This window comes from Poromitra crassiceps (genome assembly GCF_964638095.1).
Source record: "Poromitra crassiceps genome assembly, chromosome: 13".
NCBI classification, from domain to species: Eukaryota; Metazoa; Chordata; class Actinopteri; order Beryciformes; family Melamphaidae; genus Poromitra; species Poromitra crassiceps.
The window spans coordinates 40,198,466-40,223,420 of record NC_139644.1 but is presented as its reverse complement, the minus strand read 5'-3'; the positions used below and the strand labels follow the sequence as shown (position 1 = coordinate 40,223,420).

Genomic DNA, 24,955 nt, shown 5'->3' with positions numbered 1-24,955 from the left:
CACTGACACTCACCTAATATGTATGTATGTAGGTGTAGCAGCTGTATTGTACTACACCACTGACACTCACCTAATATGTATGTAGGTGTAGCAGCTGTATTGTACTACAGCACTGACACTCACCTAATATGTATGTAGGTGTAGCAGCTGTATTGTACTACACCACTGACTCTCACCTAATATGTATGTAGGTGTAGCAGCTGTATTGTACTACACCACTGACACTCACCTAATATGTATGTAGGTGTAGGAGCTGTATTGTACTACAGCACTGACACTCACCTAATATGTATGTAGGTGTAGGAGCTGTATTGTACTACACCACTGACTCTCACCTAATATGTATGTAGGTGTAGCAGCTGTATTGTACTACACCACTGACACTCACCTAATATGTATGTAGGTGTAGCAGCTGTATTGTACTACACCACTGACTCTCACCTAATATGTATGTAGGTGTAGCAGCTGTATTGTACTACACCACTGACACTCACCTAATATGTATGTAGGTGTAGGAGCTGTATTGTACTACACCACTGACACTCACCTAATATGTATGTAGGTGTAGGAGCTGTATTGTACTACAGCACTGACACTCACCTAATATGTATGTAGGTGTAGGAGCTGTATTGTACTACACCACTGACTCTCACCTAATATGTATGTAGGTGTAGCAGCTGTATTGTACTACAGCACTGACACTCACCTAATATGTATGTAGGTGTAGGAGCTGTATTGTACTACACCACTGACTCTCACCTAATATGTATGTAGGTGTAGCAGCTGTATTGTACTACACCACTGACACTCACCTAATATGTATGTAGGTGTAGCAGCTGTATTGTACTACACCACTGACTCTCACCTAATATGTATGTATGTAGGTGTAGCAGCTGTATTGTACTACACCACTGACACTCACCTAATATGTAGGTAGGTGTAGGAGCTGTATTGTACTACACCACTGACACTCACCTAATATGTATGTATGTAGGTGTAGCAGCTGTATTGTACTACACCACTGACACTCACCTAATATGTATGTAGGTGTAGCAGCTGTATTGTACTACACCACTGACACTCACCTAATATGTATGTAGGTGTAGCAGCTGTATTGTACTACACCACTGACACTCACCTAATATGTATGTATGTAGGTGTAGCAGCTGTATTGTACTACACCACTGACACTCACCTAATATGTATGTAGGTGTAGGAGCTGTATTGTACTACACCACTGACTCTCACCTAATATGTATGTAGGTGTAGCAGCTGTATTGTACTACACCACTGACACTCACCTAATATGTATGTAGGTGTAGCAGCTGTATTGTACTACACCACTGACACTCACCTAATATGTATGTAGGTGTAGGAGCTGTATTGTACTACACCACTGACTCTCACCTAATATGTATGTAGGTGTAGCAGCTGTATTGTACTACACCACTGACACTCACCTAATATGTATGTAGGTGTAGCAGCTGTATTGTACTACACCACTGACACTCACCTAATATGTATGTAGGTGTAGCAGCTGTATTGTACTACACCACTGACACTCACCTAATATGTATGTAGGTGTAGCAGCTGTATTGTACTACACCACTGACACTCACCTAATATGTATGTAGGTGTAGCAGCTGTATTGTACTACACCACTGACACTCACCTAATATGTATGTAGGTGTACCAGCTGTATTGTACTACACCACTGACACTCACCTAATATGTATGTAGGTGTAGGAGCTGTATTGTACTACACCACTGACACTCACCTAATATGTATGTAGGTGTAGGAGCTGTATTGTACTACACCACTGACACTCACCTAATATGTATGTAGGTGTAGCAGCTGTATTGTACTACACCACTGACTCTCACCTAATATGTATGTAGGTGTAGCAGCTGTATTGTACTACACCACTGACACTCACCTAATATGTATGTATGTAGGTGTAGCAGCTGTATTGTACTACACCACTGACACTCACCTAATATGTAGGTAGGTGTAGCAGCTGTATTGTACTACACCACTGACACTCACCTAATATGTATGTATGTAGGTGTAGCAGCTGTATTGTACTACACCACTGACACTCACCTAATATGTATGTAGGTGTAGCAGCTGTATTGTACTACACCACTGACACTCACCTAATATGTATGTATGTAGGTGTAGCAGCTGTATTGTACTACACCACTGACTCTCACCTAATATGTATGTAGGTGTAGCAGCTGTATTGTACTACACCACTGACACTCACCTAATATGTATGTATGTAGGTGTACCAGCTGTATTGTACTACACCACTGACACTCACCTAATATGTATGTAGGTGTAGCAGCTGTATTGTACTACACCACTGACACTCACCTAATATGTATGTAGGTGTAGGAGCTGTATTGTACTACACCACTGACTCTCACCTAATATGTATGTAGGTGTAGCAGCTGTATTGTACTACAGCACTGACACTCACCTAATATGTATGTAGGTGTAGCAGCTGTATTGTACTACAGCACTGACACTCACCTAATATGTATGTAGGTGTAGCAGCTGTATTGTACTACACCACTGACTCTCACCTAATATGTATGTAGGTGTAGCAGCTGTATTGTACTACACCACTGACACTCACCTAATATGTAGGTAGGTGTAGCAGCTGTATTGTACTACACCACTGACACTCACCTAATATGTATGTAGGTGTAGCAGCTGTATTGTACTACACCACTGACACTCACCTAATATGTATGTATGTAGGTGTAGCAGCTGTATTGTACTACAGCACTGACACTCACCTAATATGTATGTAGGTGTAGCAGCTGTATTGTACTACACCACTGACACTCACCTAATATGTAGGTAGGTGTAGCAGCTGTATTGTACTACAGCACTGACACTCACCTAATATGTATGTAGGTGTAGCAGCTGTATTGTACTACAGCACTGACACTCACCTAATATGTATGTAGGTGTAGCAGCTGTATTGTACTACACCACTGACACTCACCTAATATGTATGTATGTAGGTGTAGCAGCTGTATTGTACTACACCACTGACACTCACCTAATATGTATGTAGGTGTAGCAGCTGTATTGTACTACACCACTGACACTCACCTAATATGTATGTAGGTGTAGCAGCTGTATTGTACTACACCACTGACACTCACCTAATATGTATGTATGTAGGTGTAGCAGCTGTATTGTACTACACCACTGACACTCACCTAATATGTATGTAGGTGTAGCAGCTGTATTGTACTACACCACTGACACTCACCTAATATGTATGTATGTAGGTGTACCAGCTGTATTGTACTACACCACTGACACTCACCTAATATGTATGTAGGTGTAGGAGCTGTATTGTACTACAGCACTGACACTCACCTAATATGTATGTAGGTGTAGGAGCTGTATTGTACTACACCACTGACTCTCACCTAATATGTATGTAGGTGTAGCAGCTGTATTGTACTACACCACTGACACTCACCTAATATGTATGTAGGTGTAGCAGCTGTATTGTACTACACCACTGACTCTCACCTAATATGTATGTATGTGTAGCAGCTGTATTGTACTACACCACTGACACTCACCTAATATGTATGTAGGTGTAGCAGCTGTATTGTACTACACCACTGACACTCACCTAATATGTAGGTAGGTGTAGGAGCTGTATTGTACTACACCACTGACACTCACCTAATATGTATGTATGTAGGTGTAGCAGCTGTATTGTACTACACCACTGACACTCACCTAATATGTATGTAGGTGTAGCAGCTGTATTGTACTACACCACTGACACTCACCTAATATGTATGTAGGTGTAGCAGCTGTATTGTACTACACCACTGACACTCACCTAATATGTATGTAGGTGTAGCAGCTGTATTGTACTACACCACTGACACTCACCTAATATGTATGTATGTAGGTGTAGCAGCTGTATTGTACTACACCACTGACACTCACCTAATATGTATGTAGGTGTAGCAGCTGTATTGTACTACACCACTGACACTCACCTAATATGTATGTAGGTGTAGCAGCTGTATTGTACTACACCACTGACACTCACCTAATATGTATGTATGTAGGTGTAGCAGCTGTATTGTACTACACCACTGACACTCACCTAATATGTATGTATGTAGGTGTAGCAGCTGTATTGTACTACACCACTGACACTCACCTAATATGTATGTAGGTGTAGCAGCTGTATTGTACTACACCACTGACACTCACCTAATATGTAGGTAGGTGTAGCAGCTGTATTGTACTACACCACTGACTCTCACCTAATATGTATGTAGGTGTAGCAGCTGTATTGTACTACACCACTGACACTCACCTAATATGTATGTAGGTGTAGCAGCTGTATTGTACTACACCACTGACACTCACCTAATATGTATGTAGGTGTAGCAGCTGTATTGTACTACACCACTGACACTCACCTAATATGTAGGTAGGTGTAGCAGCTGTATTGTACTACACCACTGACACTCAGCTAATATGTATGTAGGTGTAGCAGCTGTATTGTACTAGACCACTGACACTCAGCTAATATGTATGTAGGTGTAGCAGCTGTATTGTACTAGACCACTGACACTCAGCTAATATGTATGTAGGTGTAGCAGCTGTATTGTACTACACCACTGACACTCACCTAATATGTATGTAGGTGTAGCAGCTGTATTGTACTACACCACTGACACTCACCTAATATGTAGGTAGGTGTAGCAGCTGTATTGCACTACACCACTGACACTCACCTAATATGTAGGTAGGTGTAGCAGCTGTATTGTACTACACCACTGACACTCACCTAGGTAGGTGTAGCAGCTGGGCAGTGGAAATCTAAAGAATGGAGAGAGCCTCAGCGTCTGAACAAACTGACTTCCCGGAGCGAGGGTGATCAACTGGATGGGGTAGATGGAGGCACTTGGTGGAAGTGTGGAGGACACCGTCCCGGTTGGACTCAGCTCAGATCCTGTGTCACTGCCTGCGGAACAACCAGAGACAGCACTCTCTTCATTCTTGGTCAACAAGCTTTGATAACCATGAGCGCATCAAAGAGGTATTTTGAGCAAGGAAAACAAACAGATATTTAAATCTCCCTAGAAACAAAAAGCGATTCGATATGGAATAACTTTGTGTGACTGAGGCCCTCACACATGGAGGACGCACAGTACCACAGTACACAGTACATAGAGTGTAAGCTTCCATAGATTTGAGCATTTAATGCCTTACTGCAAACCAAATATCCCATGAAAGGACAATAAATTCTCAATCTCGCACATGAAAATCACTCAATATTTAACAGCACCACGATTGCAATTACAAGGTTTTTAGCCCACTGCTACGAAACAAGACAACCAGTCATCTGATCTGATATAGTGTCTGATAAGTGAAGTACATTCAGCTAGAGGAAGCAATGAGTGAGGTGAGAGTTCTGGTTTTGGTTCATCAATGTAACTTATGATCTGATTACTTCAAAATTCAACTTCCTGTTTCACGATACACAATCCAAAACTGTGAAGGAAGTAAGATCAGATGGGTGACCTACATCCCCTTTAGACCCAAGTCTGACATGATTAACCTCACATGATTTGCCTAGTCTCCAAGACTGGACAGACAGATAACAGACAAATGATATAAACAGAGTCCAGATATTGACCCCAGAATGAAGAGGCGGTTAGCTACTCAATTGTTTGGGAGTGTCTTGAAAAATTCCAACGTCCGGGGAGATTTTGTTCCAACACAGAGTACGTGCTGTAACACAGAGTATGTGCTGTAAAACACAGAGTATGTGCTGTAACACAGAGTATGTGCTGTAACACAGAGTATGTGCTGTAACACAGAGTACGTGCTGTAACACAGAGTATGTGCTGTAAAACACAGAGTACGTGCTGTAACACAGAATATGTGCTGTAAAACACAGAGTATGTGCTGTAACACAGAGGTATGTGCTGTAACACAGAGTATGTGCTGTAAAACACAGAGTATGTGCTGTAAAACACAGAGTATGTGCTGTAACACAGAGTATGTGCTGTAAAACACAGAGTACGTGCTGGAAAGTGATTTCAAAGGCATAAATCGCAGCAGCTGGCAACCCTATCAACCCCCTGTATATAAATGACAGTCATTTTGTGATATGGGGTAGTAAAAGCTTACATATTGCCCCTTTAAGATGTTGAAGAAATCCTTGTCGGCTGTCTGTATATTCCTTCATATTCCTAATCTTCAACAGCAGGAAGTGAATCTTACCTGTAGAGGGAGCTACCTCCAACTGTGCTTCTTTTCTTTTCGGCCGACCTGCAAGAGTTAAAGATCCACATTAACTAGGGATGTCACAATATATCGCCCCACAATATCGTGATATCAAAACGTGACAATATGTATCGTTGAGATGAAATCTCATATCGTGAGAAAAATAAGCTGAACATGGTGGCACTGATCTGCATCTGATTGCATGCTCGCTCTCCTTTTCATCGCTTTGTTTGAACAGACGAGGGAGCGTTACAGACACGGAGGATGAAAATGGTGAAATTACTCAAATTAGCATGGAGGATGCCCCCTCAACTTACAAATCGATCGCAAAAGAATATTGTTAAAATATCGTATCGTTATCGTGAACCCAATATCGTGTATCGTATCGTATCGTGAACTGAGTGTATCGTGACACCCCTAACATTAACCCTTTAGAGTCGGCCCATCAGGGCTGTAGTGCTATTTGTTTGGGTACCAGAGCGTACCTATGACACACGAGCAGGCATGCGCGTGCGCGGTTCATTTGTGGTTCGTTTCAACTGACCACACGATCAAATGTTATGCTGAATTTATGAATAGTTTCATGTTGAGTCTCAGTGGAAGGGCAATCCTGCTATCAGCGTTTTTTGGTTTTCAAAGTACATGGCGCTATGTGAAATAATAACCACCTGAGAGATATCAACCTACACGCTGAAAGTGGCAAGTTTTACATGCTCGGCATTTTAAGTGCATCCCCCCCTCTGTGACACTATTTTGCAAGTTTGCAAGAATGTCGACACCGGGCTTAGCCCCGCCCAAGACGATTGTGATTGGTTTAAAGAAATGCAGACAAGGCAGTCTGACCAAGCAAGACTCATTCTATAAGTAAACCCACCCAACTCATGGAAAAACAGGCCAAATCCTGTCCACCCGCCCAAGCTAATTTTCCCCGCACAATGCGCCCCAAAACAGCCCAAATGGGCAGAAAACCACCTAATCTGGCAACACTGCCCCATCTCAGGGCCAAGCCTCTGTATCAGACACTCTGATTGGCTTTGACGTTACCCACTGGAGCCAATAGAGTACCTAAGTCTCGCCATCACGAGATTGCCCAGGAAGTGAATCCCCCATTCATTTCCCCTACGTCTATTCCTTTAAGAACGGCACTAATCTTCAACAGGAATTGAATGTTACCTTTAGTGACAGCTGGCTTGACCTGTCCTTCTTTGCGCTTTGCCCGACCTGGAGAACATTGGCACAGTGAGATCTGCATACTGTCATGCGCACACACGCACGCAGGCACGCACGCACGCACGCGCACACAGACACACACACACACACACACACACACACACACACACACAAATGGAATCTTACCTTTAGTGACAGCTGGCTTGACCTGTCCTTCTTTGCTCTTTGCCCGACCTGAAAGAGTTAGACCCAACATCAAAGCATGGCTCCTATACTGAGTGTGAGACTCCTGCAGACTTACTGCCTGTTACATGTAAGTCACTCTTATTACTCACTGCCTGTTACATGTAAGTCACTCTTATTACTTACTGCCTGTTACATGTAAGTCACTCTTATTACTCACTGCCTGTTCCATGTAAGTCACTCTTATTACTTACTGCCTGTTACATGTAAGTCACTCTTATTACTCACTGCCTGTTACATGTAAGTCACTCTTATTACTTACTGCCTGTTACATGTAAGTCACTCTTATTACTCACTGCCTGTTCCATGTAAGTCACTCTTATTACTTACTGCCTGTTACATGTAAGTCACTCTTATTACTTACTGCCTGTTACATGTAAGTCACTCTTATTACTTACTGCCTGTTACATGTAAGTCACTCTTATTACTCACTGCCTGTTACATGTAAGTCACTCTTATTACTTACTGCCTGTTACATGTAAGTCACTCTTATTACTTACTGCCTGTTACATGTAAGTCACTCTTATTACTCACTGCCTGTTACATGTAAGTCACTCTTATTACTCACTGCCTGTTACACGTAAGTCACTCTTATTGCTTACTGCCTGTTACATGTAAGTCACTCTTATTACTTACTGCCTGTTACATGTAAGTCACTCTTATTACTTACTGCCTGTTACATGTAAGTCACTCTTATTACTTACTGCCTGTTACATGTAAGTCACTCTTATTACTCACTGACTGTTACATGTAAGTCACTCTTATTACTTACTGCCTGTTACATGTAAGTCACTCTTATTACTTACTGCCTGTTACATGTAAGTCACTCTTATTACTTACTGCCTGTTACATGTAAGTCACTCTTATTACTTACTGCCTGTTACACGTAAGTCACTCTTATTGCTTACTGCCTGTTACATGTAAGTCACTCTTATTGCTTACTGCCTGTTACATGTAAGTCACTCTTATTACTTACTGCCTGTTACATGTAAGTCACTCTTATTACTTACTGCCTGTTACATGTAAGTCACTCTTATTACTTACTGCCTGTTACATGTAAGTCACTCTTATTACTTACTGCCTGTTACATGTAAGTCACTCTTATTATTCACTGCCTGTTACATGTAAGTCACTCTTATTACTTACTGCCTGTTACATGTAAGTCACTCTTATTACTTACTGCCTGTTACATGTAAGTCACTCTTATTACTTACTGCCTGTTACATGTAAGTCACTCTTATTACTTACTGCCTGTTACATGTAAGTCACTCTTATTACTTACTGCCTGTTACATGTAAGTCACTCTTATTACTTACTGCCTGTTACATGTAAGTCACTCTTATTACTCACTGCCTGTTACATGTAAGTCACTCTTATTACTCACTGCCTGTTACATGTAAGTCACTCTTATTACTTACTGCCTGTTACATGTAAGTCACTCTTATTACTCACTGCCTGTTACATGTAAGTCACTCTTATTACTTACTGCCTGTTACATGTAAGTCACTCTTATTACTTACTGCCTGTTACATGTAAGTCACTCTTATTCTAGCTTGAGGATTAGGAGGTTGAGTGAAGTGCATGTACATGGTCTGTCCATTATGGTATAACTTTAAGAAACAATTCTGATTGGTTACCTGCTCTTCTTTGTCTTTTTGGTCTGGATGGAGTGTTCTCTGCACACCATTCTAGAACTAGAAAAGACAAATATATATATATATATATATGATGCAATTCACATTAACATTGAATTGCATCATTATTGCTCCCATTTCTCCTGGCTGATGAAGCAGAAATGTCCTAAAAATAGTGAACAGATAGGCAAATAAACTAATTAACAAACAGTTCTGATTGGTTACCTGCTCTTCTTTGACGTTTTGGTCTGGATGGAGTGTTCTCTGCACACCATTCTACAACTAGAAAAGACCAAAAAAAAAATATATATATATATATATATATATATATATATATATATATATAATATATATATATATATATATATACACATATATATATATACATATACACACACATATATATATATATACACTGTATATATAGAGGAAATGGGGGGCGTACATAAAACTGCGGCTCCACTTTGAAATTCATGTTTACTGTTACAGTCAGTGTGTTTGAATCTGGCTAACATTGACATCATTATTGCTCCCACTTTTCCTGGCTGATGAAGCAGAAATGTCCTAAAAATAGTACACAGACAAATAAACTAATTAACAAACAGTTCTGATTGGTTACCTGCTCTTCTTTGCCGTTTTGGTCTGAACAGAGTGTTCTCTGTATCCCATTCTAAAACTAGAAAAGACACACAAAAAAGAGAGAGGAAAAAGTCACATAAAACTTTGAGATTCATGGTTACTGTTCAGTCATTGAAAGAACTTGTTGGCATGGAAACCTCCTTCTAATCAATTTAAAATAACTGTAATAACATGTGATTTGTATTTTCAAACTGCTCAAGAAAACCCACTGTCATTTTCATGTGATTTGAATGTTAGGGGTCACTGGATATTTCCGTATGCGTGGGTACATCTGCACTATACTGTACAGCATCAACCTTTCAGAGAAATGCTTTAGCTTATTATAATAAGCACATAACTATTGTCACATGAAAACCTTCAAAAAACATAGACAAGTTTAAAGCAGGACTAAACCCCCAAACAAACCTTTTTTTCAGCTTTTAACCAATATACAGTATATGACTTTGGGGGTGGTGTGTGAAGAATTCTCGTCAAAATTTCCACATTTGAGACCAAACTGTTACCATTTGTATCATTTTCAGCAGCATAAGTGCCCTCTATGGGTTGAACACTGCTTTTTTTGTGCCCTCAAATGAATGGGATATTTGGTACATCGTGACGTCACGGTGGGTTTAGCACGCGCCCCACTCGTGTGAAAAATTATTTTTTCCCCCATTGATTATTACTGTAGTTCACGTGGCGCGAGCCCTTTAAGACCAATGCATCCATGGGTAATGCCTACTGTTACTGTGGCTAATGTTAGCCGCTAGTTAGTTATGTTACATGGCAGTAAAACGCCACTGAATGACCAAATTGATATAACTTTTAACCATTTCGATTAACACTGTTTCCATACGGACCACCAGCGTTAGTTTGTTGTTTATAACGTGGCTATATTCATAACATTTTCTATCTCGGATGCGTTATTTCGACTTCCACATAGGTTACGCCAAAACCACCCCCGAATTGTATTCTGGCGCAAAGCGAGTGGGTTTCAGGTCTCGAGCCACTAACGTTATCTTTAGAGCACAATATTCCTGCAATGCAAGTTTAACTAAACAGTTACATGTCCTCTGCATTCTACATCAAATGAAGACATTACGGGTTGTTTTATTTTGTATGTTACATACTTATTGGCCAAGATATGTTAGTTGATGGGGGAGGAATTCTGCCAGCTAAAGGAGGGAGTATAGGCGGCCATCTTGCCTGCAGAGTTTTCAAATCAAGTAGAATACAGTTTTGCAAGAAATCTGGGGGGTTTAGTCCTGCTTTAAGAACTAGTAAAACAGCTGCAAATACATTTTTGAAATGATACAACAGCTTTTGGGCAAACTGGAGCTCAGGGTCATATGTTTATCCAGCACATAAAGGAATCAGGTTTTCTCATTGAAAAAGACACATATTAGAGGCCGGTGGTATCATTAGAGAAGTGCCTTCAAGGTTACTCAAGTTCCCTCTAGACTTTCTGGGAAACCTAGGTCGGGAAAGTGAATATGCATTCCAAAGAAGCTGCTCCAGTGGTTGGGCAGTAATATATTACTCAGTAATATTATTATTGTAATATATTACTTCCCCAGTAACGATTAATGTAAGGGATTACAATTTCCAAAACAGTAATAATACAGTTACTAATCCAAGTAACTTCAAGTTACTGCATTACTTTATCCAGCACTGGCACAGTGCTAAAACGGAAGTGTGGAGATACAGGTAGGTCTAGCTATGCGAGACTACTGCGTTGCCAGAACACTATACATTTTTTGTCCTAGGTAGACAAAAATAAAAAAACAATCGTGAATTAAAATTAAAATGTAAACAATAGCTGCAACCAGATATGCGATGTCAGTGAGAGTGTGATGTCATCCACTCCATTGTGATGTCATCCACTCCATTGTGATGTCATCCATTCCATGCCTTGCTGGCTGCAGTTAAAGTATGCAGTTTGGCTGATTGATGATCCTCCTGTAAGGTGGATTCAGTTCTAAATGAGCTGGGTCACTTTTTCGGAAGGGGGGTAGCGGAAGTATTATAGTAATGTAACGAGTAATATAACTAATTACTTTTGATACCAAGTAATAAGTAAAGTCAATGTATGTATTACTTTTTAAAGGAGTAATAAGTAATGAGTAACTTATTACATTTCCTGAGTAACTTGCCCAACACTGAGCTGCTCAGTGGCCAAAAGTAGGAAACTGTGGTTCGACTGGACAGCTCCCGAGTGTGAATGTGTGACATGTCTGAAATAAGACATGTCAAACATGTCTGTTTGACATGTTTTCACATGTCAAACAGGGCCATGCTGAAGGTACATGGTTTTCACATGTCAAACAGGGCCATGCTGAAGGTCCATGGTTTTCACATGTCAAACAGGGCCATGCTGAAGGTACATGGTTTTCACATGTCAAACAGGGCCATGCTGAAGGTCCATGGTTTTCACATGTCAAACAGGGCCATGCTGAAGGTCCATGGTTTTCACATGTCAAACAGGGCCATGCTGAAGGTACATGGTTTTCACATGTCAAACAGGGCCATGCTGAAGGTACATAGTTTTCACATGTCAAACAGGGCCATGCTGAAGGTACATGGTTTTCACATGTCAAACAGGGCCATGCTGAAGGTCCATGGTTTTCACATGTCAAACAGGGCCATGCTGAAGGTCCATGGTTTTCACATGTCAAACAGGGCCATGCTGAAGGTCCATGGTTTTCACATGTCAAACAGGGCCATGCTGAAGGTCCATGGTTTTCACATGTCAAACAGGGCCATGCTGAAGGTCCATGGTTTTCACATGTCAAACAGGGCCATGCTGAAGGTCCATGGTTTTCACATGTCAAACAGGGCCATGCTGAAGGTCCATGGTTTTCACATGTCAAACAGGGCCATGCTGAAGGTCCATGGTTTTCACATGTCAAACAGGGCCATGCTGAAGGTACATGGTTTTCACATGTCAAACAGGGCCATGCTGAAGGTACATGGTTTTCACATGTCAAACAGGGCCATGCTGAAGGTCCATGGTTTTCACATGTCAAACAGGGCCATGCTGAAGGTACCTGGTTTTCACATGTCAAACAGGGCCATGCAGAAGGTACATAGTTTTCACATGTCAAACAGGGCCATGCTGAAGGTCCATGGTTTTCACATGTCAAACAGGGCCATGCTGAAGGTCCATGGTTTTCACATGTCAAACAGGGCCATGCTGAAGGTACATGGTTTTCACATGTCAAACAGGGCCATGCTGAAGGTCCCTGGTTTTCACATGTCAAACAGGGCCATGCTGAAGGTCCATGGTTTTCACATGTCAAACAGGGCCATGCAGAAGGTACATGGTTTTCACATGTCAAACAGGGCCATGCTGAAGGTCCATGGTTTTCACATGTCAAACAGGGCCATGCTGAAGGTCCATGGTTTTCACATGTCAAACAGGGCCATGCTGAAGGTCCATGGTTTTCACATGTCAAACAGGGCCATGCTGAAGGTACATAGTTTTCACATGTCAAACAGGGCCATGCTGAAGGTACATGGTTTTCACATGTCAAACAGGGCCATGCAGAAGGTACATGGTTTTCACATGTCAAACAGGGCCATGCTGAAGGTACATAGTTTTCACATGTCAAACAGGGCCATGCAGAAGGTACATGGTTTTCACATGTCAAACAGGGCCATGCTGAAGGTCCATGGTTTTCACATGTCAAACAGGGCCATGCTGAAGGTCCATGGTTTTCACATGTCAAACAGGGCCATGCTGAAGGTCCATGGTTTTCACATGTCAAACAGGGCCATGCTGAAGGTCCATGGTTTTCACATGTCAAACAGGGCCATGCTGAAGGTACATGGTTTTCACATGTCAAACAGGGCCATGCAGAAGGTCCATGGTTTTCACATGTCAAACAGGGCCATGCAGAAGGTACATGGTTTTCACATGTCAAACAGGGCCATGCTGAAGGTACATGGTTTTCACATGTCAAACAGGGCCATGCTGAAGGTACATGGTTTTCACATGTCATACAGGGCCATGCTGAAGGTACATGGTTTTCACATGTCAAACAGGGCCATGCAGAAGGTACATAGTTTTCACATGTCAAACAGGGCCATGCAGAAGGTACATGGTTTTCACATGTCAAACAGGGCCATGCTGAAGGTACATGGTTTTCACATGTCATACAGGGCCATGCTGAAGGTACCTGGTTTTCACATGTCAAACAGGGCCATGCAGAAGGTACATGGTTTTCACATGTCAAACAGGGCCATGCTGAAGGTACATAGTTTTCACATGTCAAACAGGGCCATGCAGAAGGTACATGGTTTTCACATGTCAAACAGGGCCATGCTGAAGGTCCATGGTTTTCACATGTCAAACAGGGCCATGCTGAAGGTCCATGGTTTTCACATGTCAAACAGGGCCATGCTGAAGGTACATGGTTTTCACATGTCAAACAGGGCCATGCAGAAGGTCCATGGTTTTCACATGTCAAACAGGGCCATGCAGAAGGTACATGGTTTTCACATGTCAAACAGGGCCATGCAGAAGGTCCATGGTTTTCACATGTCAAACAGGGCCATGCAGAAGGTACATGGTTTTCACATGTCAAACAGGGCCATGCTGAAGGTCCATGGTTTTCACATGTCAAACAGGGCCATGCAGAAGGTACATGGTTTTCACATGTCAAACAGGGCCATGCAGAAGGTACATAGTTTTCACATGTCAAACAGGGCCATGCTGAAGGTCCATGGTTTTCACATGTCAAACAGGGACATGCTGAAGGTCCATGGTTTTCACATGTCAAACAGGGCCATGCTGAAGGTCCATGGTTTTCACATGTCAAACAGGGCCATGCTGAAGGTACATGGTTTTCACATGTCAAACAGCGCCATGCTGAAGGTCCATGGTTTTCACATGTCAAACAGGGCCATGCTGAAGGTCCATGGTTTTCACATGTCAAACAGGGCCATGCTGAAGGTACATAGTTTTCACATGTCAAACAGCGCCATGCTGAAGGTCCATGGTTTTCACATGTCAAACAGGGCCATGCTGAAGGTACATAGTTTTCACATGTCAAACAGGGCCATGCTGAAGGTCCATGGTTTTCACATGTCAAACAGGGACATGCTGAAGGTCCATGGTTTTCACATGTCAAACAGGGCCATGCTGAAGGTCCATGGTTTTCACATGTCAAACAGGGCCATGCTGAAGGTACATGGTTTTCACATGTCAAACAGCGCCATGCTGAAGGTCCATGGTTTTCACATGTCAAACAGGGCCATGCTGAAGGTCCATGGTTTTCACATGTCAAACAGGGCCATGCTGAAGGTACATGGTTTTCACATGTCAAACAGGGCCATGCTGAAGGTCCATGGTTTTCACATGTCAAACAGGGCCATGCTGAAGGTACATAGTTTTCACACGTCAATCAACAGTTGGCAACTGGTTATCTACCGCTAAGTCTCTTCCCTCTGGGTCTCAGTCGCCTGGTAGGTATGCTGTCTGTCTGTCTCTGCTCCGGTCTGTCCGGGCTGGGCAGCACTGTTATGCTGTCTGTCTGTCTCTGCTCCGGTCTGTCCGGGCTGGGCAGCACTGTTGGCACGGCAACGTCACCTGCGAGCATGAGAGAGGAAGTGACAGTCAGCTGTGACAGTCAGCCGACACAGTATCCCATTGTATTATTGTGATGCATCTCCGTATTGAATCGTGGCGATGGAACGTGCTTCTCCAAACATCTTGATTTTGCCTGGCAGAATGGTCCATCTAAGTTGATCCTAACAAAAGAGTAGTATCGCAATTGAAGGACACTGGAAAACACTAATATTGCACGTGTCCCATGAGATGATTTCCAGTTTCAGGTGCCATACTGTACCAGTGTATGACATCATCTCATCTCCCTACTGTAGGTGTAGGCAGGTTTCTCAACCCACATCATCGCCAATTTCAACTTCCGCTGCACTGGTGAACATCACATGATCAAAACACTGTAATGTCTAATAAAAGTTCTATTTATATATCTACTTTTCTGTCTTTGGTCTGTGCATCTCCCCCAATCCGTCTGCAGTGCGCAGACATCTTTGATAGTGAAAGCAAAGAGAGTGTACAGGATTGTTTTTGTTGCTTTGGCCCTTCTCTTTGTTCTCATTTTCCTCTCTCTCACCACCTGTCACCTGTTTGAGGAAGTACTCGTGAAATAAGAAGAGGAGAGCCAATGCACTTAAAGGGACAGCTCAACCTAAAATACAAAATACATATTTTTCCTCTCACCTGTAGTGCTATTTATCCATCTATATCGTTTCGGGATAGTTGCCTGAGTTTTGGAGATATCGGCCGCAGAGATGTCTGCCTTCTCTTGAATACAATGGAACTGGATGCCACTCGGCTTATGGTGCTCGAAGCACACAAAAAATACATTTTAATACAACAGCATTGTCTCTTTCCAGAAATCATGACCCAGTTACTTAAGATAATGCACAGACTTGTTGTGAGCAGTTTCATGTAGGAACTACTTTCTTTTGCAGTCTCATGAAGGGTGTAGTTCGGTCAAAAGAAAATAGGTCCTCCAAGTAATAAGTAAAGTCAATGTATGTATTACTTTTTAAAGGAGTAATAAAAGAAAATAGGTCCTCCATGAAACTGCTCATAATGTCTGTGGATTATCTTGAGTAACCGGGTCATGATTTCTGGAAAGAGACAATGCCGTTGAGTTTATCAAATGTATTTCTTCGGCACTTTGAGCACCACAAGCCGAGTGCCATCCAGTTCCATTGTATTGGAGAGAAGGCAGAAACTCTGCGGCCGATATCTCCAAAACCCAAGCAACTAACACAAAACGATATAGATGGATAAATAGCACTACAGGTGAGAGGGAATATATGTATTTTGGATTTTAGGGTGAGCTGTTCCTTTAAAGCTATAATCCATAAAATTTCAGTTTTGTTCTCTTGGGTGACACCTATGGCAATGAGTGGTAATTGCAGGTGAGACCCAAACTGTTGCATGATGTGATGTTAGTCAGTTTGTTCGGCCATAGTAACCACCCGTAATGCTAGCAGAGCGTGGAAGAAAGTAGCTTGTTATCCTACTTCACACAAGACTTGTCAGGAACCTACAGTAACCTGCAGAGTGAGTCTATTGTGTTAGCTCCGCCCACCCTGTGAACCTACAGTAACCTACAGAGTGAGTCTATTGTGTTAGCTCCGCCCACCCTGTGAACCTACAGTAACCTACAGAGTGAGTCTATTGTGTTAGCTCCGCCCACCCTGTGAACCTACAGTAACCTACAGAGTGAGTCTATTGTGTTAGCTCCGCCCACCCTGTGAACCTACAGTAACCTACAGAGTGAGTCTATTGTGTTAGCTCTGCCCACCCTGTGAACCTACAGTAACCTACAGAGTGAGTCTATTGTGTTAGCTCCGCCCACCCTGTGAACCTACAGTAACCTACAGAGTGAGTCTATTGTGTTAGCTCCGCCCACCCTGTGAACCTACAGTAACCTACAGAGTGAGTCTAGTGTGTTAGCTCCGCCCACCCTGTGAACCTACAGTAACCTGCAGAGTGAGTATGTTGTGTTAGCTCCGCCCACACTGTGAACCTACAGTAACCTACAGAGTGAGTCTATTGTGTTAGCTCCGCCCACCCTGTGAACCTACAGTAACCTACAGAGTGAGTCTGTTGTGTTAGCTCCGCCCACACTGTGAACCTACAGTAACCTACAGAGTGAGTCTAGTGTGTTAGCTCCGCCCACCCTGTGAACCTACAGTAACCTGCAGAGTGAGTCTGTTGTGTTAGCTCCGCCCACCCTGTGAACCTACAGTAACCTGCAGAGTGAGTCTGTTGTGTTAGCTCCGCCCACCCTGTGTCACCACAGACAACAAGTTCATAAATGCTGCAATACTGAAAATGCAAAGGCTGCCATCAATGGGCCAGAGGCTCAATCATCATTGTGTTAAGTCACTATCAGTTAGATAGTAATTTATTAACAGATCATCTTTAAGATTATAACTTTAAACTAACCTATTCGTTCATAAAAAATAAAATAAAACATCAACAAATGCTATTTAGGCTATTCCTTTTGAAAGTCCTAGCTGATGAAGACTGTTATGCACAGTTGGTTTCACTACTGGTGACTTAATGTACTATTGGCAAATCTCTTTGAACAAAAGCGTCGGCTAAATCATGTGATGCAATGTAATGTAATGAGATCTTTACCACTGTCGTCTAGAACTCCTTCACAACTGGTGTCAATGTCGAAGACGGCTCTCGGGTCTAGGGGAGAAGAAGAACGTATATCAGTTAACGGGTCACTCTGTGTGGTTGTTTTACGTCAGATACGTATGTGTGTGTGTGTGTGTGCATGTTCGGTTGTGAGCCTTGTGACTCACCTGTAACCAAGATGTCCATCCATTTCAATATATCCTCCAAATCTGATGACATAAAATGATAAACAAAAGAATGAGGATAAGACAAAACATTTCATCAGCTAGTTTTGCCAAGCCTGGAACCAGACCTGGATCGCTCGCTTTTTTGTTTTCATTTGTCTTTGCTTATGAACGGTTTTAATAGACGTTTATGTTTTCTTGTGTTCAGACATAGGTTTATAGATGTTTGTTATTTACCTTGACAGTTTTGACGAGTCACTCTCGTCTTCTGCAGAAGCAGTCGCACTGACAGCTGGGTATGACGTGTCAACCAGTTGCTTACCCAGCTGTCAGTGCGACTGCTTCTGAAGAAGACGAGAGTTGACTCGTCGAAACTGTCAAGGTCAATAACAAACATCTATAAACCTATGTCTGAACACAAGAAAACTTAAACGTTAAACTACTAAATGACTAGTGGGGCGAATGATGGTTTTAGTGTTGGCCACTTTATGTATTCATGTACTTTATATTCATTTTGTAAGTGAGTCTGTGTGCCGACGGTATGTTTCTTTGTGTTCTATGTTTTTACCTGGCTGCACGACACATTTCTCCTCAGGGACAAGAACGTTTATTTGAACTGAATGAAATGACACCTGTTGTTTATTTGAACTGAATGAAATGACACCTGTTGTATGAGTGGAAACCACTTTGCCTTTTTTGTACAGATGAACTGTTTGATTGTTCTGTAGGATCACAGGCAGGAAGTCTTCTCTATAACCTGATTCCACAGAAATAAAAAGCCAAAAGAGTAGAATACAACTGACATTTACAGCTGTGCAATGAGCCAACCATTAGATCGTTTACCTCTCTTGACTCTTTGGTAGCTTTTGGTACTCTAGAGACCAGGGGCTTTCAAAGTCTGAGACTGTGGGCCTCCCGTCAGACTAAAGCTAGGAAAAAGTGTACTTGCTTAGTTCATTCCTGGTAGCCTGGTATAGCAGCCTGGTATAGCAGTCTGGTATAGCAGCCTGGTATAGCAGCCTGGTATAGCAGCCTGGTATAGCAGCCTGGTATAGCAGCCTGGTATAGTAGCCTGGTATAGCAGCCTGGTATAGCAGCCTGGTATAGCAGCCTGGTATAGCAGCCTGGTATAGCAGCCTGGTATAGCAGCCTGGTATAGCAGCCTGGTATAGCAGCCTGGTATAGCAGCCTGGTATAGCAGCCTGGTATAGCAGCCTGGTATAGCAGCCTGGTATAGCAGCCTGGTATAGCAGCCTGGTATAGTAGCCTGGTATAGCAGCCTGGTATAGCAGCCTGGTATAGCAGCCTGGTATAGCAGCCTGGTATAGCAGCCTGGTATAGCAGCCTGGTATAGCAGCCTGGTATAGCAGCCTGGTATAGCAGCCTGGTATAGCAGCCTGGTATAGCAGCCTGGTATAGCAGTCTGGTATAGCAGCCTGGTATAGCAGCCTGGTATAGCAGCCTGGTATAGCAGCCTGGTATAGCAGCCTGGTATAGTAGCCTGGTATAGCAGCCTGGTATAGCAGCCTGGTATAGCAGCCTGGTATAGCAGCCTGGTATAGCAGCCTGGTATAGCAGCCTGGTATAGCAGCCTGGTATAGCAGCCTGGTATAGCAGCCTGGTATAGCAGCCTGGTATAGCAGCCTGGTATAGCAGCCTGGTATAGCAGCCTGGTATAGCAGCCTGGTATAGCAGCCGGTCACGTGAACTCACATTGTATTTCATTCTACCAGATCGTCTGGCCTCAAGCTTTCACCCAGTGTTTGCAGTGGTCTACAGTATGTGGAGGGAGGGTGAGGCAGTGGTCTACAGTATGTGGAGGGAGGGTGAGGCAGAGTGTCTACAGTATGTGGAGGGAGGGTGAGGCAGAGTGTCTACAGTATGTGGAGGGAGGGTGAGGCAGTGGTCTACAGTATGTGGAGGGAGGGTGAGGCAGAGTGTCTACAGTATGTGGAGGGAGGGTGAGGCAGTGGTCTACAGTATGTGGAGGGAGGGTGAGGCAGTGGTCTACAGTATGTGGAGGGAGGGTGAGGCAGTGGTCTACAGTATGTGGAGGGAGGGTGAGGCAGAGTGTCTACAGTATGTGGAGGGAGGGTGAGGCAGTGGTCTACAGTATGTGGAGGGAGGGTGAGGCAGAGTGTCTACAGTATGTGGAGGGAGGGTGAGGCAGAGTGTCTACAGTATGTGGAGGGAGGGTGAGGCAGAGTGTCTACAGTATGTGGAGGGAGGGTGAGGCAGAGTGTCTACAGTATGTGGAGGGAGGGTGAGGCAGAGTGTCTACAGTATGTGGAGGGAGGGTGAGGCAGTGGTCTACAGTATGTGGAGGGAGGGTGAGGCAGTGGTCTACAGTATGTGGAGGGAGGGTGAGGCAGTGGTCTACAGTATGTGGAGGGAGGGTGAGGCAGAGTGTCTACAGTATGTGGAGGGAGGGTGAGGCAGTGGTCTACAGTATGTGGAGGGAGGGTGAGGCAGTGGTCTACAGTATGTGGAGGGAGGGTGAGGCAGTGGTCTACAGTATGTGGAGGGAGGGTGAGGCAGAGTGTCTACAGTATGTGGAGGGAGGGTGAGGCAGAGTGTCTACAGTATGTGGAGGGAGGGTGAGGCAGTGGTCTACAGTATGTGGAGGGAGGGTGAGGCAGTGGTCTACAGTATGTGGAGGGAGGGTGAGGCAGTGGTCTACAGTATGTGGAGGGAGGGTGAGGCAGAGTGTCTACAGTATGTGGAGGGAGGGTGAGGCAGAGTGTCTACAGTATGTGGAGGGAGGGTGAGGCAGAGTGTCTACAGTATGTGGAGGGAGGGTGAGGCAGTGGTCTACAGTATGTGGAGGGAGGGTGAGGCAGTGGTCTACAGTATGTGGAGGGAGGGTGAGGCAGAGTGTCTACAGTATGTGGAGGGAGGGTGAGGCAGAGTGTCTACAGTATGTGGAGGGAGGGTGAGGCAGAGTGTCTACAGTATGTGGAGGGAGGGTGAGGCAGTGGTCTACAGTATGTGGAGGGAGGGTGAGGCAGAGTGTCTACAGTATGTGGAGGGAGGGTGAGGCAGTGGTCTACAGTATGTGGAGGGAGGGTGAGGCAGTGGTCTACAGTATGTGGAGGGAGGGTGAGGCAGTGGTCTACAGTATGTGGAGGGAGGGTGAGGCAGAGTGTCTACAGTATGTGGAGGGAGGGTGAGGCAGAGTGTCTACAGTATGTGGAGGGAGGGTGAGGCAGTGGTCTACAGTATGTGGAGGGAGGGTGAGGCAGTGGTCTACAGTATGTGGAGGGAGGGTGAGGCAGTGGTCTACAGTATGTGGAGGGAGGGTGAGGCAGAGTGTCTACAGTATGTGGAGGGAGGGTGAGGCAGAGTGTCTACAGTATGTGGAGGGAGGGTGAGGCAGAGTGTCTACAGTATGTGGAGGGAGGGTGAGGCAGTGGTCTACAGTATGTGGAGGGAGGGTGAGGCAGTGGTCTACAGTATGTGGAGGGAGGGTGAGGCAGAGTGTCTACAGTATGTGGAGGGAGGGTGAGGCAGAGTGTCTACAGTATGTGGAGGGAGGGTGAGGCAGAGTGTCTACAGTATGTGGAGGGAGGGTGAGGCAGTGGTCTACAGTATGTGGAGGGAGGGTGAGGCAGAGTGTCTACAGTATGTGGAGGGAGGGTGAGGCAGTGGTCTACAGTATGTGGAGGGAGGGTGAGGCAGTGGTCTACAGTATGTGGAGGGAGGGTGAGGCAGAGTGTCTACAGTATGTGGAGGGAGGGTGAGGCAGTGGTCTACAGTATGTGGAGGGAGGGTGAGGCAGTGGTCTACAGTATGTGGAGGGAGGGTGAGGCAGTGGTCTACAGTATGTGGAGGGAGGGTGAGGCAGAGTGTCTACAGTATGTGGAGGGAGGGTGAGGCAGTGGTCTACAGTATGTGGAGGGAGGGTGAGGCAGTGGTCTACAGTATGTGGAGGGAGGGTGAGGCAGTGGTCTACAGTATGTGGAGGGAGGGTGAGGCAGTGGTCTACAGTATGTGGAGGGAGGGTGAGGCAGTGGTCTACAGTATGTGGAGGGAGGGTGAGGCAGTGGTCTACAGTATGTGGAGGGAGGGTGAGGCAGTGGTCTACAGTATGTGGAGGGAGGGTGAGGCAGAGTGTCTACAGTATGTGGAGGGAGGGTGAGGCAGAGTGTCTACAGTATGTGGAGGGAGGGTGAGGCAGAGTGTCTACAGTATGTGGAGGGAGGGTGAGGCAGTGGTCTACAGTATGTGGAGGGAGGGTGAGGCAGTGGTCTACAGTATGTGGAGGGAGGGTGAGGCAGAGTGTCTACAGTATGTGGAGGGAGGGTGAGGCAGAGTGTCTACAGTATGTGGAGGGAGGGTGAGGCAGAGTGTCTACAGTATGTGGAGGGAGGGTGAGGCAGTGGTCTACAGTATGTGGAGGGAGGGTGAGGCAGAGTGTCTACAGTATGTGGAGGGAGGGTGAGGCAGTGGTCTACAGTATGTGGAGGGAGGGTGAGGCAGTGGTCTACAGTATGTGGAGGGAGGGTGAGGCAGTGGTCTACAGTATGTGGAGGGAGGGTGAGGCAGAGTGTCTACAGTATGTGGAGGGAGGGTGAGGCAGAGTGTCTACAGTATGTGGAGGGAGGGTGAGGCAGTGGTCTACAGTATGTGGAGGGAGGGTGAGGCAGTGGTCTACAGTATGTGGAGGGAGGGTGAGGCAGTGGTCTACAGTATGTGGAGGGAGGGTGAGGCAGAGTGTCTACAGTATGTGGAGGGAGGGTGAGGCAGTGGTCTACAGTATGTGGAGGGAGGGTGAGGCAGTGGTCTACAGTATGTGGAGGGAGGGTGAGGCAGTGGTCTACAGTATGTGGAGGGAGGGTGAGGCAGTGGTCTACAGTATGTGGAGGGAGGGTGAGGCGGAGATAGTGTGTGGTTACAGAGGCAGAAGGCATAACCTCTCTAGCGATTATCTCTGAGCAATGGCAAACACAAACACCTTCTGGCACCAGGGAGAACATTGAACATTTACCTGGTAAACCTCCGTATTCTCCTTCTCCTATAGGTGAGTCTACTTCCTGCATCTTAGTACCTGGTAACATCACAGACACACACACACACACACACACACACACACACACACACACACACACACACACACACACACACACACACACACACACACACACACACACACACAAGGAGAGAGTGAGAGAAAAGTAAGATATAATAATAATCCTTCATAAAATGGCACATAAAGATACAGGGCTTTTTTTGGCTTGAGTCTACTGATTAGAAGTGACTGTCAGGAATGTGACCAGTACTCGTCGGGGTATGTAGAGGTAAAAGTACTCGTCTGGGTATGTAGAGGTAAAAGTACTCATCTGGGTATGTCGAGGTAAAAGTACTCGTCTGGGTATGTAGAGGTAAAAGTACTCGTCTGGGTATGTAGAGGTAAAAGTACTCGTCTGGGTATGTAGAGGTAAAAGTACTCGTCTGGGTATGTAGAGGTAAAAGTACTCGTCTGGGTATGTAGAGGTAAAAGTACTCATCTGGGTATGTAGAGGTAAAAGTACTCGTCTGGGTATGTAGAGGTAAAAGTACTCGTCTGGGTATGTAGAGGTAAAAGTACTCGTCTGGGTATTATGTAGAGGTAAAAGTACTCGCCTATCACCGTTCAATTCCCGGCAGCGGTACTTCCGGCTTGGTCAGACGTTCTTACAGAAGCCAGTGGAGTAAGTCCTGGTGTCTGCACTAGCCTCCTCTGGTCGGCCTGTTCACGTTGTCAGAAATCGGTACCGGCCAATAAGAGGTCATTTTTAGCTTGGTGGGTTGCTGATTGGTTGATGATACAATGAAAATGACCATATCTATCATTGACCAGATCTAACATTGTGTAGGAGACTTGGTCGGGCGTTCCTACAAGCACAATTGGCCGTGTCTGTGGGTGGGAAGCCGGTGGGGTAGAAGTCCTGGTCGCTGCACTAGTGCCTCCACTAGTTGGCAAGGGGGAGGGGAACTGGGGGGAATAGCGTGATCCTCCCACAACCTACGTCCTGCCGGTGAAACTCCTCGCTGTCAGGTGAAAAGAAGCAGGCTGGCGACTGCACATGTATCGGAGGAAGCATGTGCTCGTCTGCGACGCTCCCCAAATGGGCAGCGGGGGTGGAGCAACGACCGAGACAGCAGGGGGAACTGGCCAAGTACAATTAGCGAGAAAATGTTAGAAAATCTGAAAAAACTTGATAGAAAAAAGGAATATCTACCAGCCCCTAAAAGATCAAAGCAAAGAGACTCCCATGGGTGGTGTGGCTCTCTTGACCACATTACTGTACAGTATGTTTCTCTTTGCCTCATGTTTTCTTATGTCATTGCCGGTTCCACTGGCTGTCCTGGGATCAGCCATCCCTCTTTATTTTCACATTTTTGGGGAGTGTTCCCTCATCTGCTGGGTCTGCTGCTGGTGGTGCTGGGAGGTTAGGCGGTCCGTCCAGGAAAATGTGATTTTGCGATCGCAACAATGAATGCAAATTCAACCAATCTCTGTCATATTTGATGATGTCTCCGCAAAAAAAGCGAAACAGGTTCTCAACATGCAATTTTTGCCAGTTCCTGCAATTTTACAGAATCAATCAATCAATCAATCAATCAATCAATCAATCAATCAATCTCACACACACACACA

At 44.6% G+C, this 24,955-nt stretch overlaps 1 protein-coding gene across 2 annotated transcripts in view; it reads right to left on the bottom strand.

Moving 5' to 3' along the window:
- Positions 1-24,955, bottom strand: part of ciita (class II, major histocompatibility complex, transactivator) — a 55,666-nt gene that overhangs the window by 15,962 nt on the left and 14,749 nt on the right. For both annotated transcript variants that reach the window (XM_083649107.1, XM_083649108.1), the window contains exons 2-12: positions 23,303-23,362; positions 18,319-18,360; positions 18,146-18,202; positions 15,389-15,547; positions 9,959-10,015; positions 9,565-9,621; positions 9,343-9,399; positions 7,649-7,696; positions 7,466-7,513; positions 6,290-6,337; positions 4,848-5,024 (exon numbers count right to left, since the gene is read on the bottom strand). In XM_083649107.1, the coding sequence (XP_083505233.1) occupies positions 4,848-5,024; positions 6,290-6,337; positions 7,466-7,513; positions 7,649-7,696; positions 9,343-9,399; positions 9,565-9,621; positions 9,959-10,015; positions 15,389-15,547; positions 18,146-18,202; positions 18,319-18,360; positions 23,303-23,362 (810 nt within the window). The remainder of the gene's footprint in view (positions 1-4,847; positions 5,025-6,289; positions 6,338-7,465; positions 7,514-7,648; positions 7,697-9,342; positions 9,400-9,564; positions 9,622-9,958; positions 10,016-15,388; positions 15,548-18,145; positions 18,203-18,318; positions 18,361-23,302; positions 23,363-24,955) is intronic.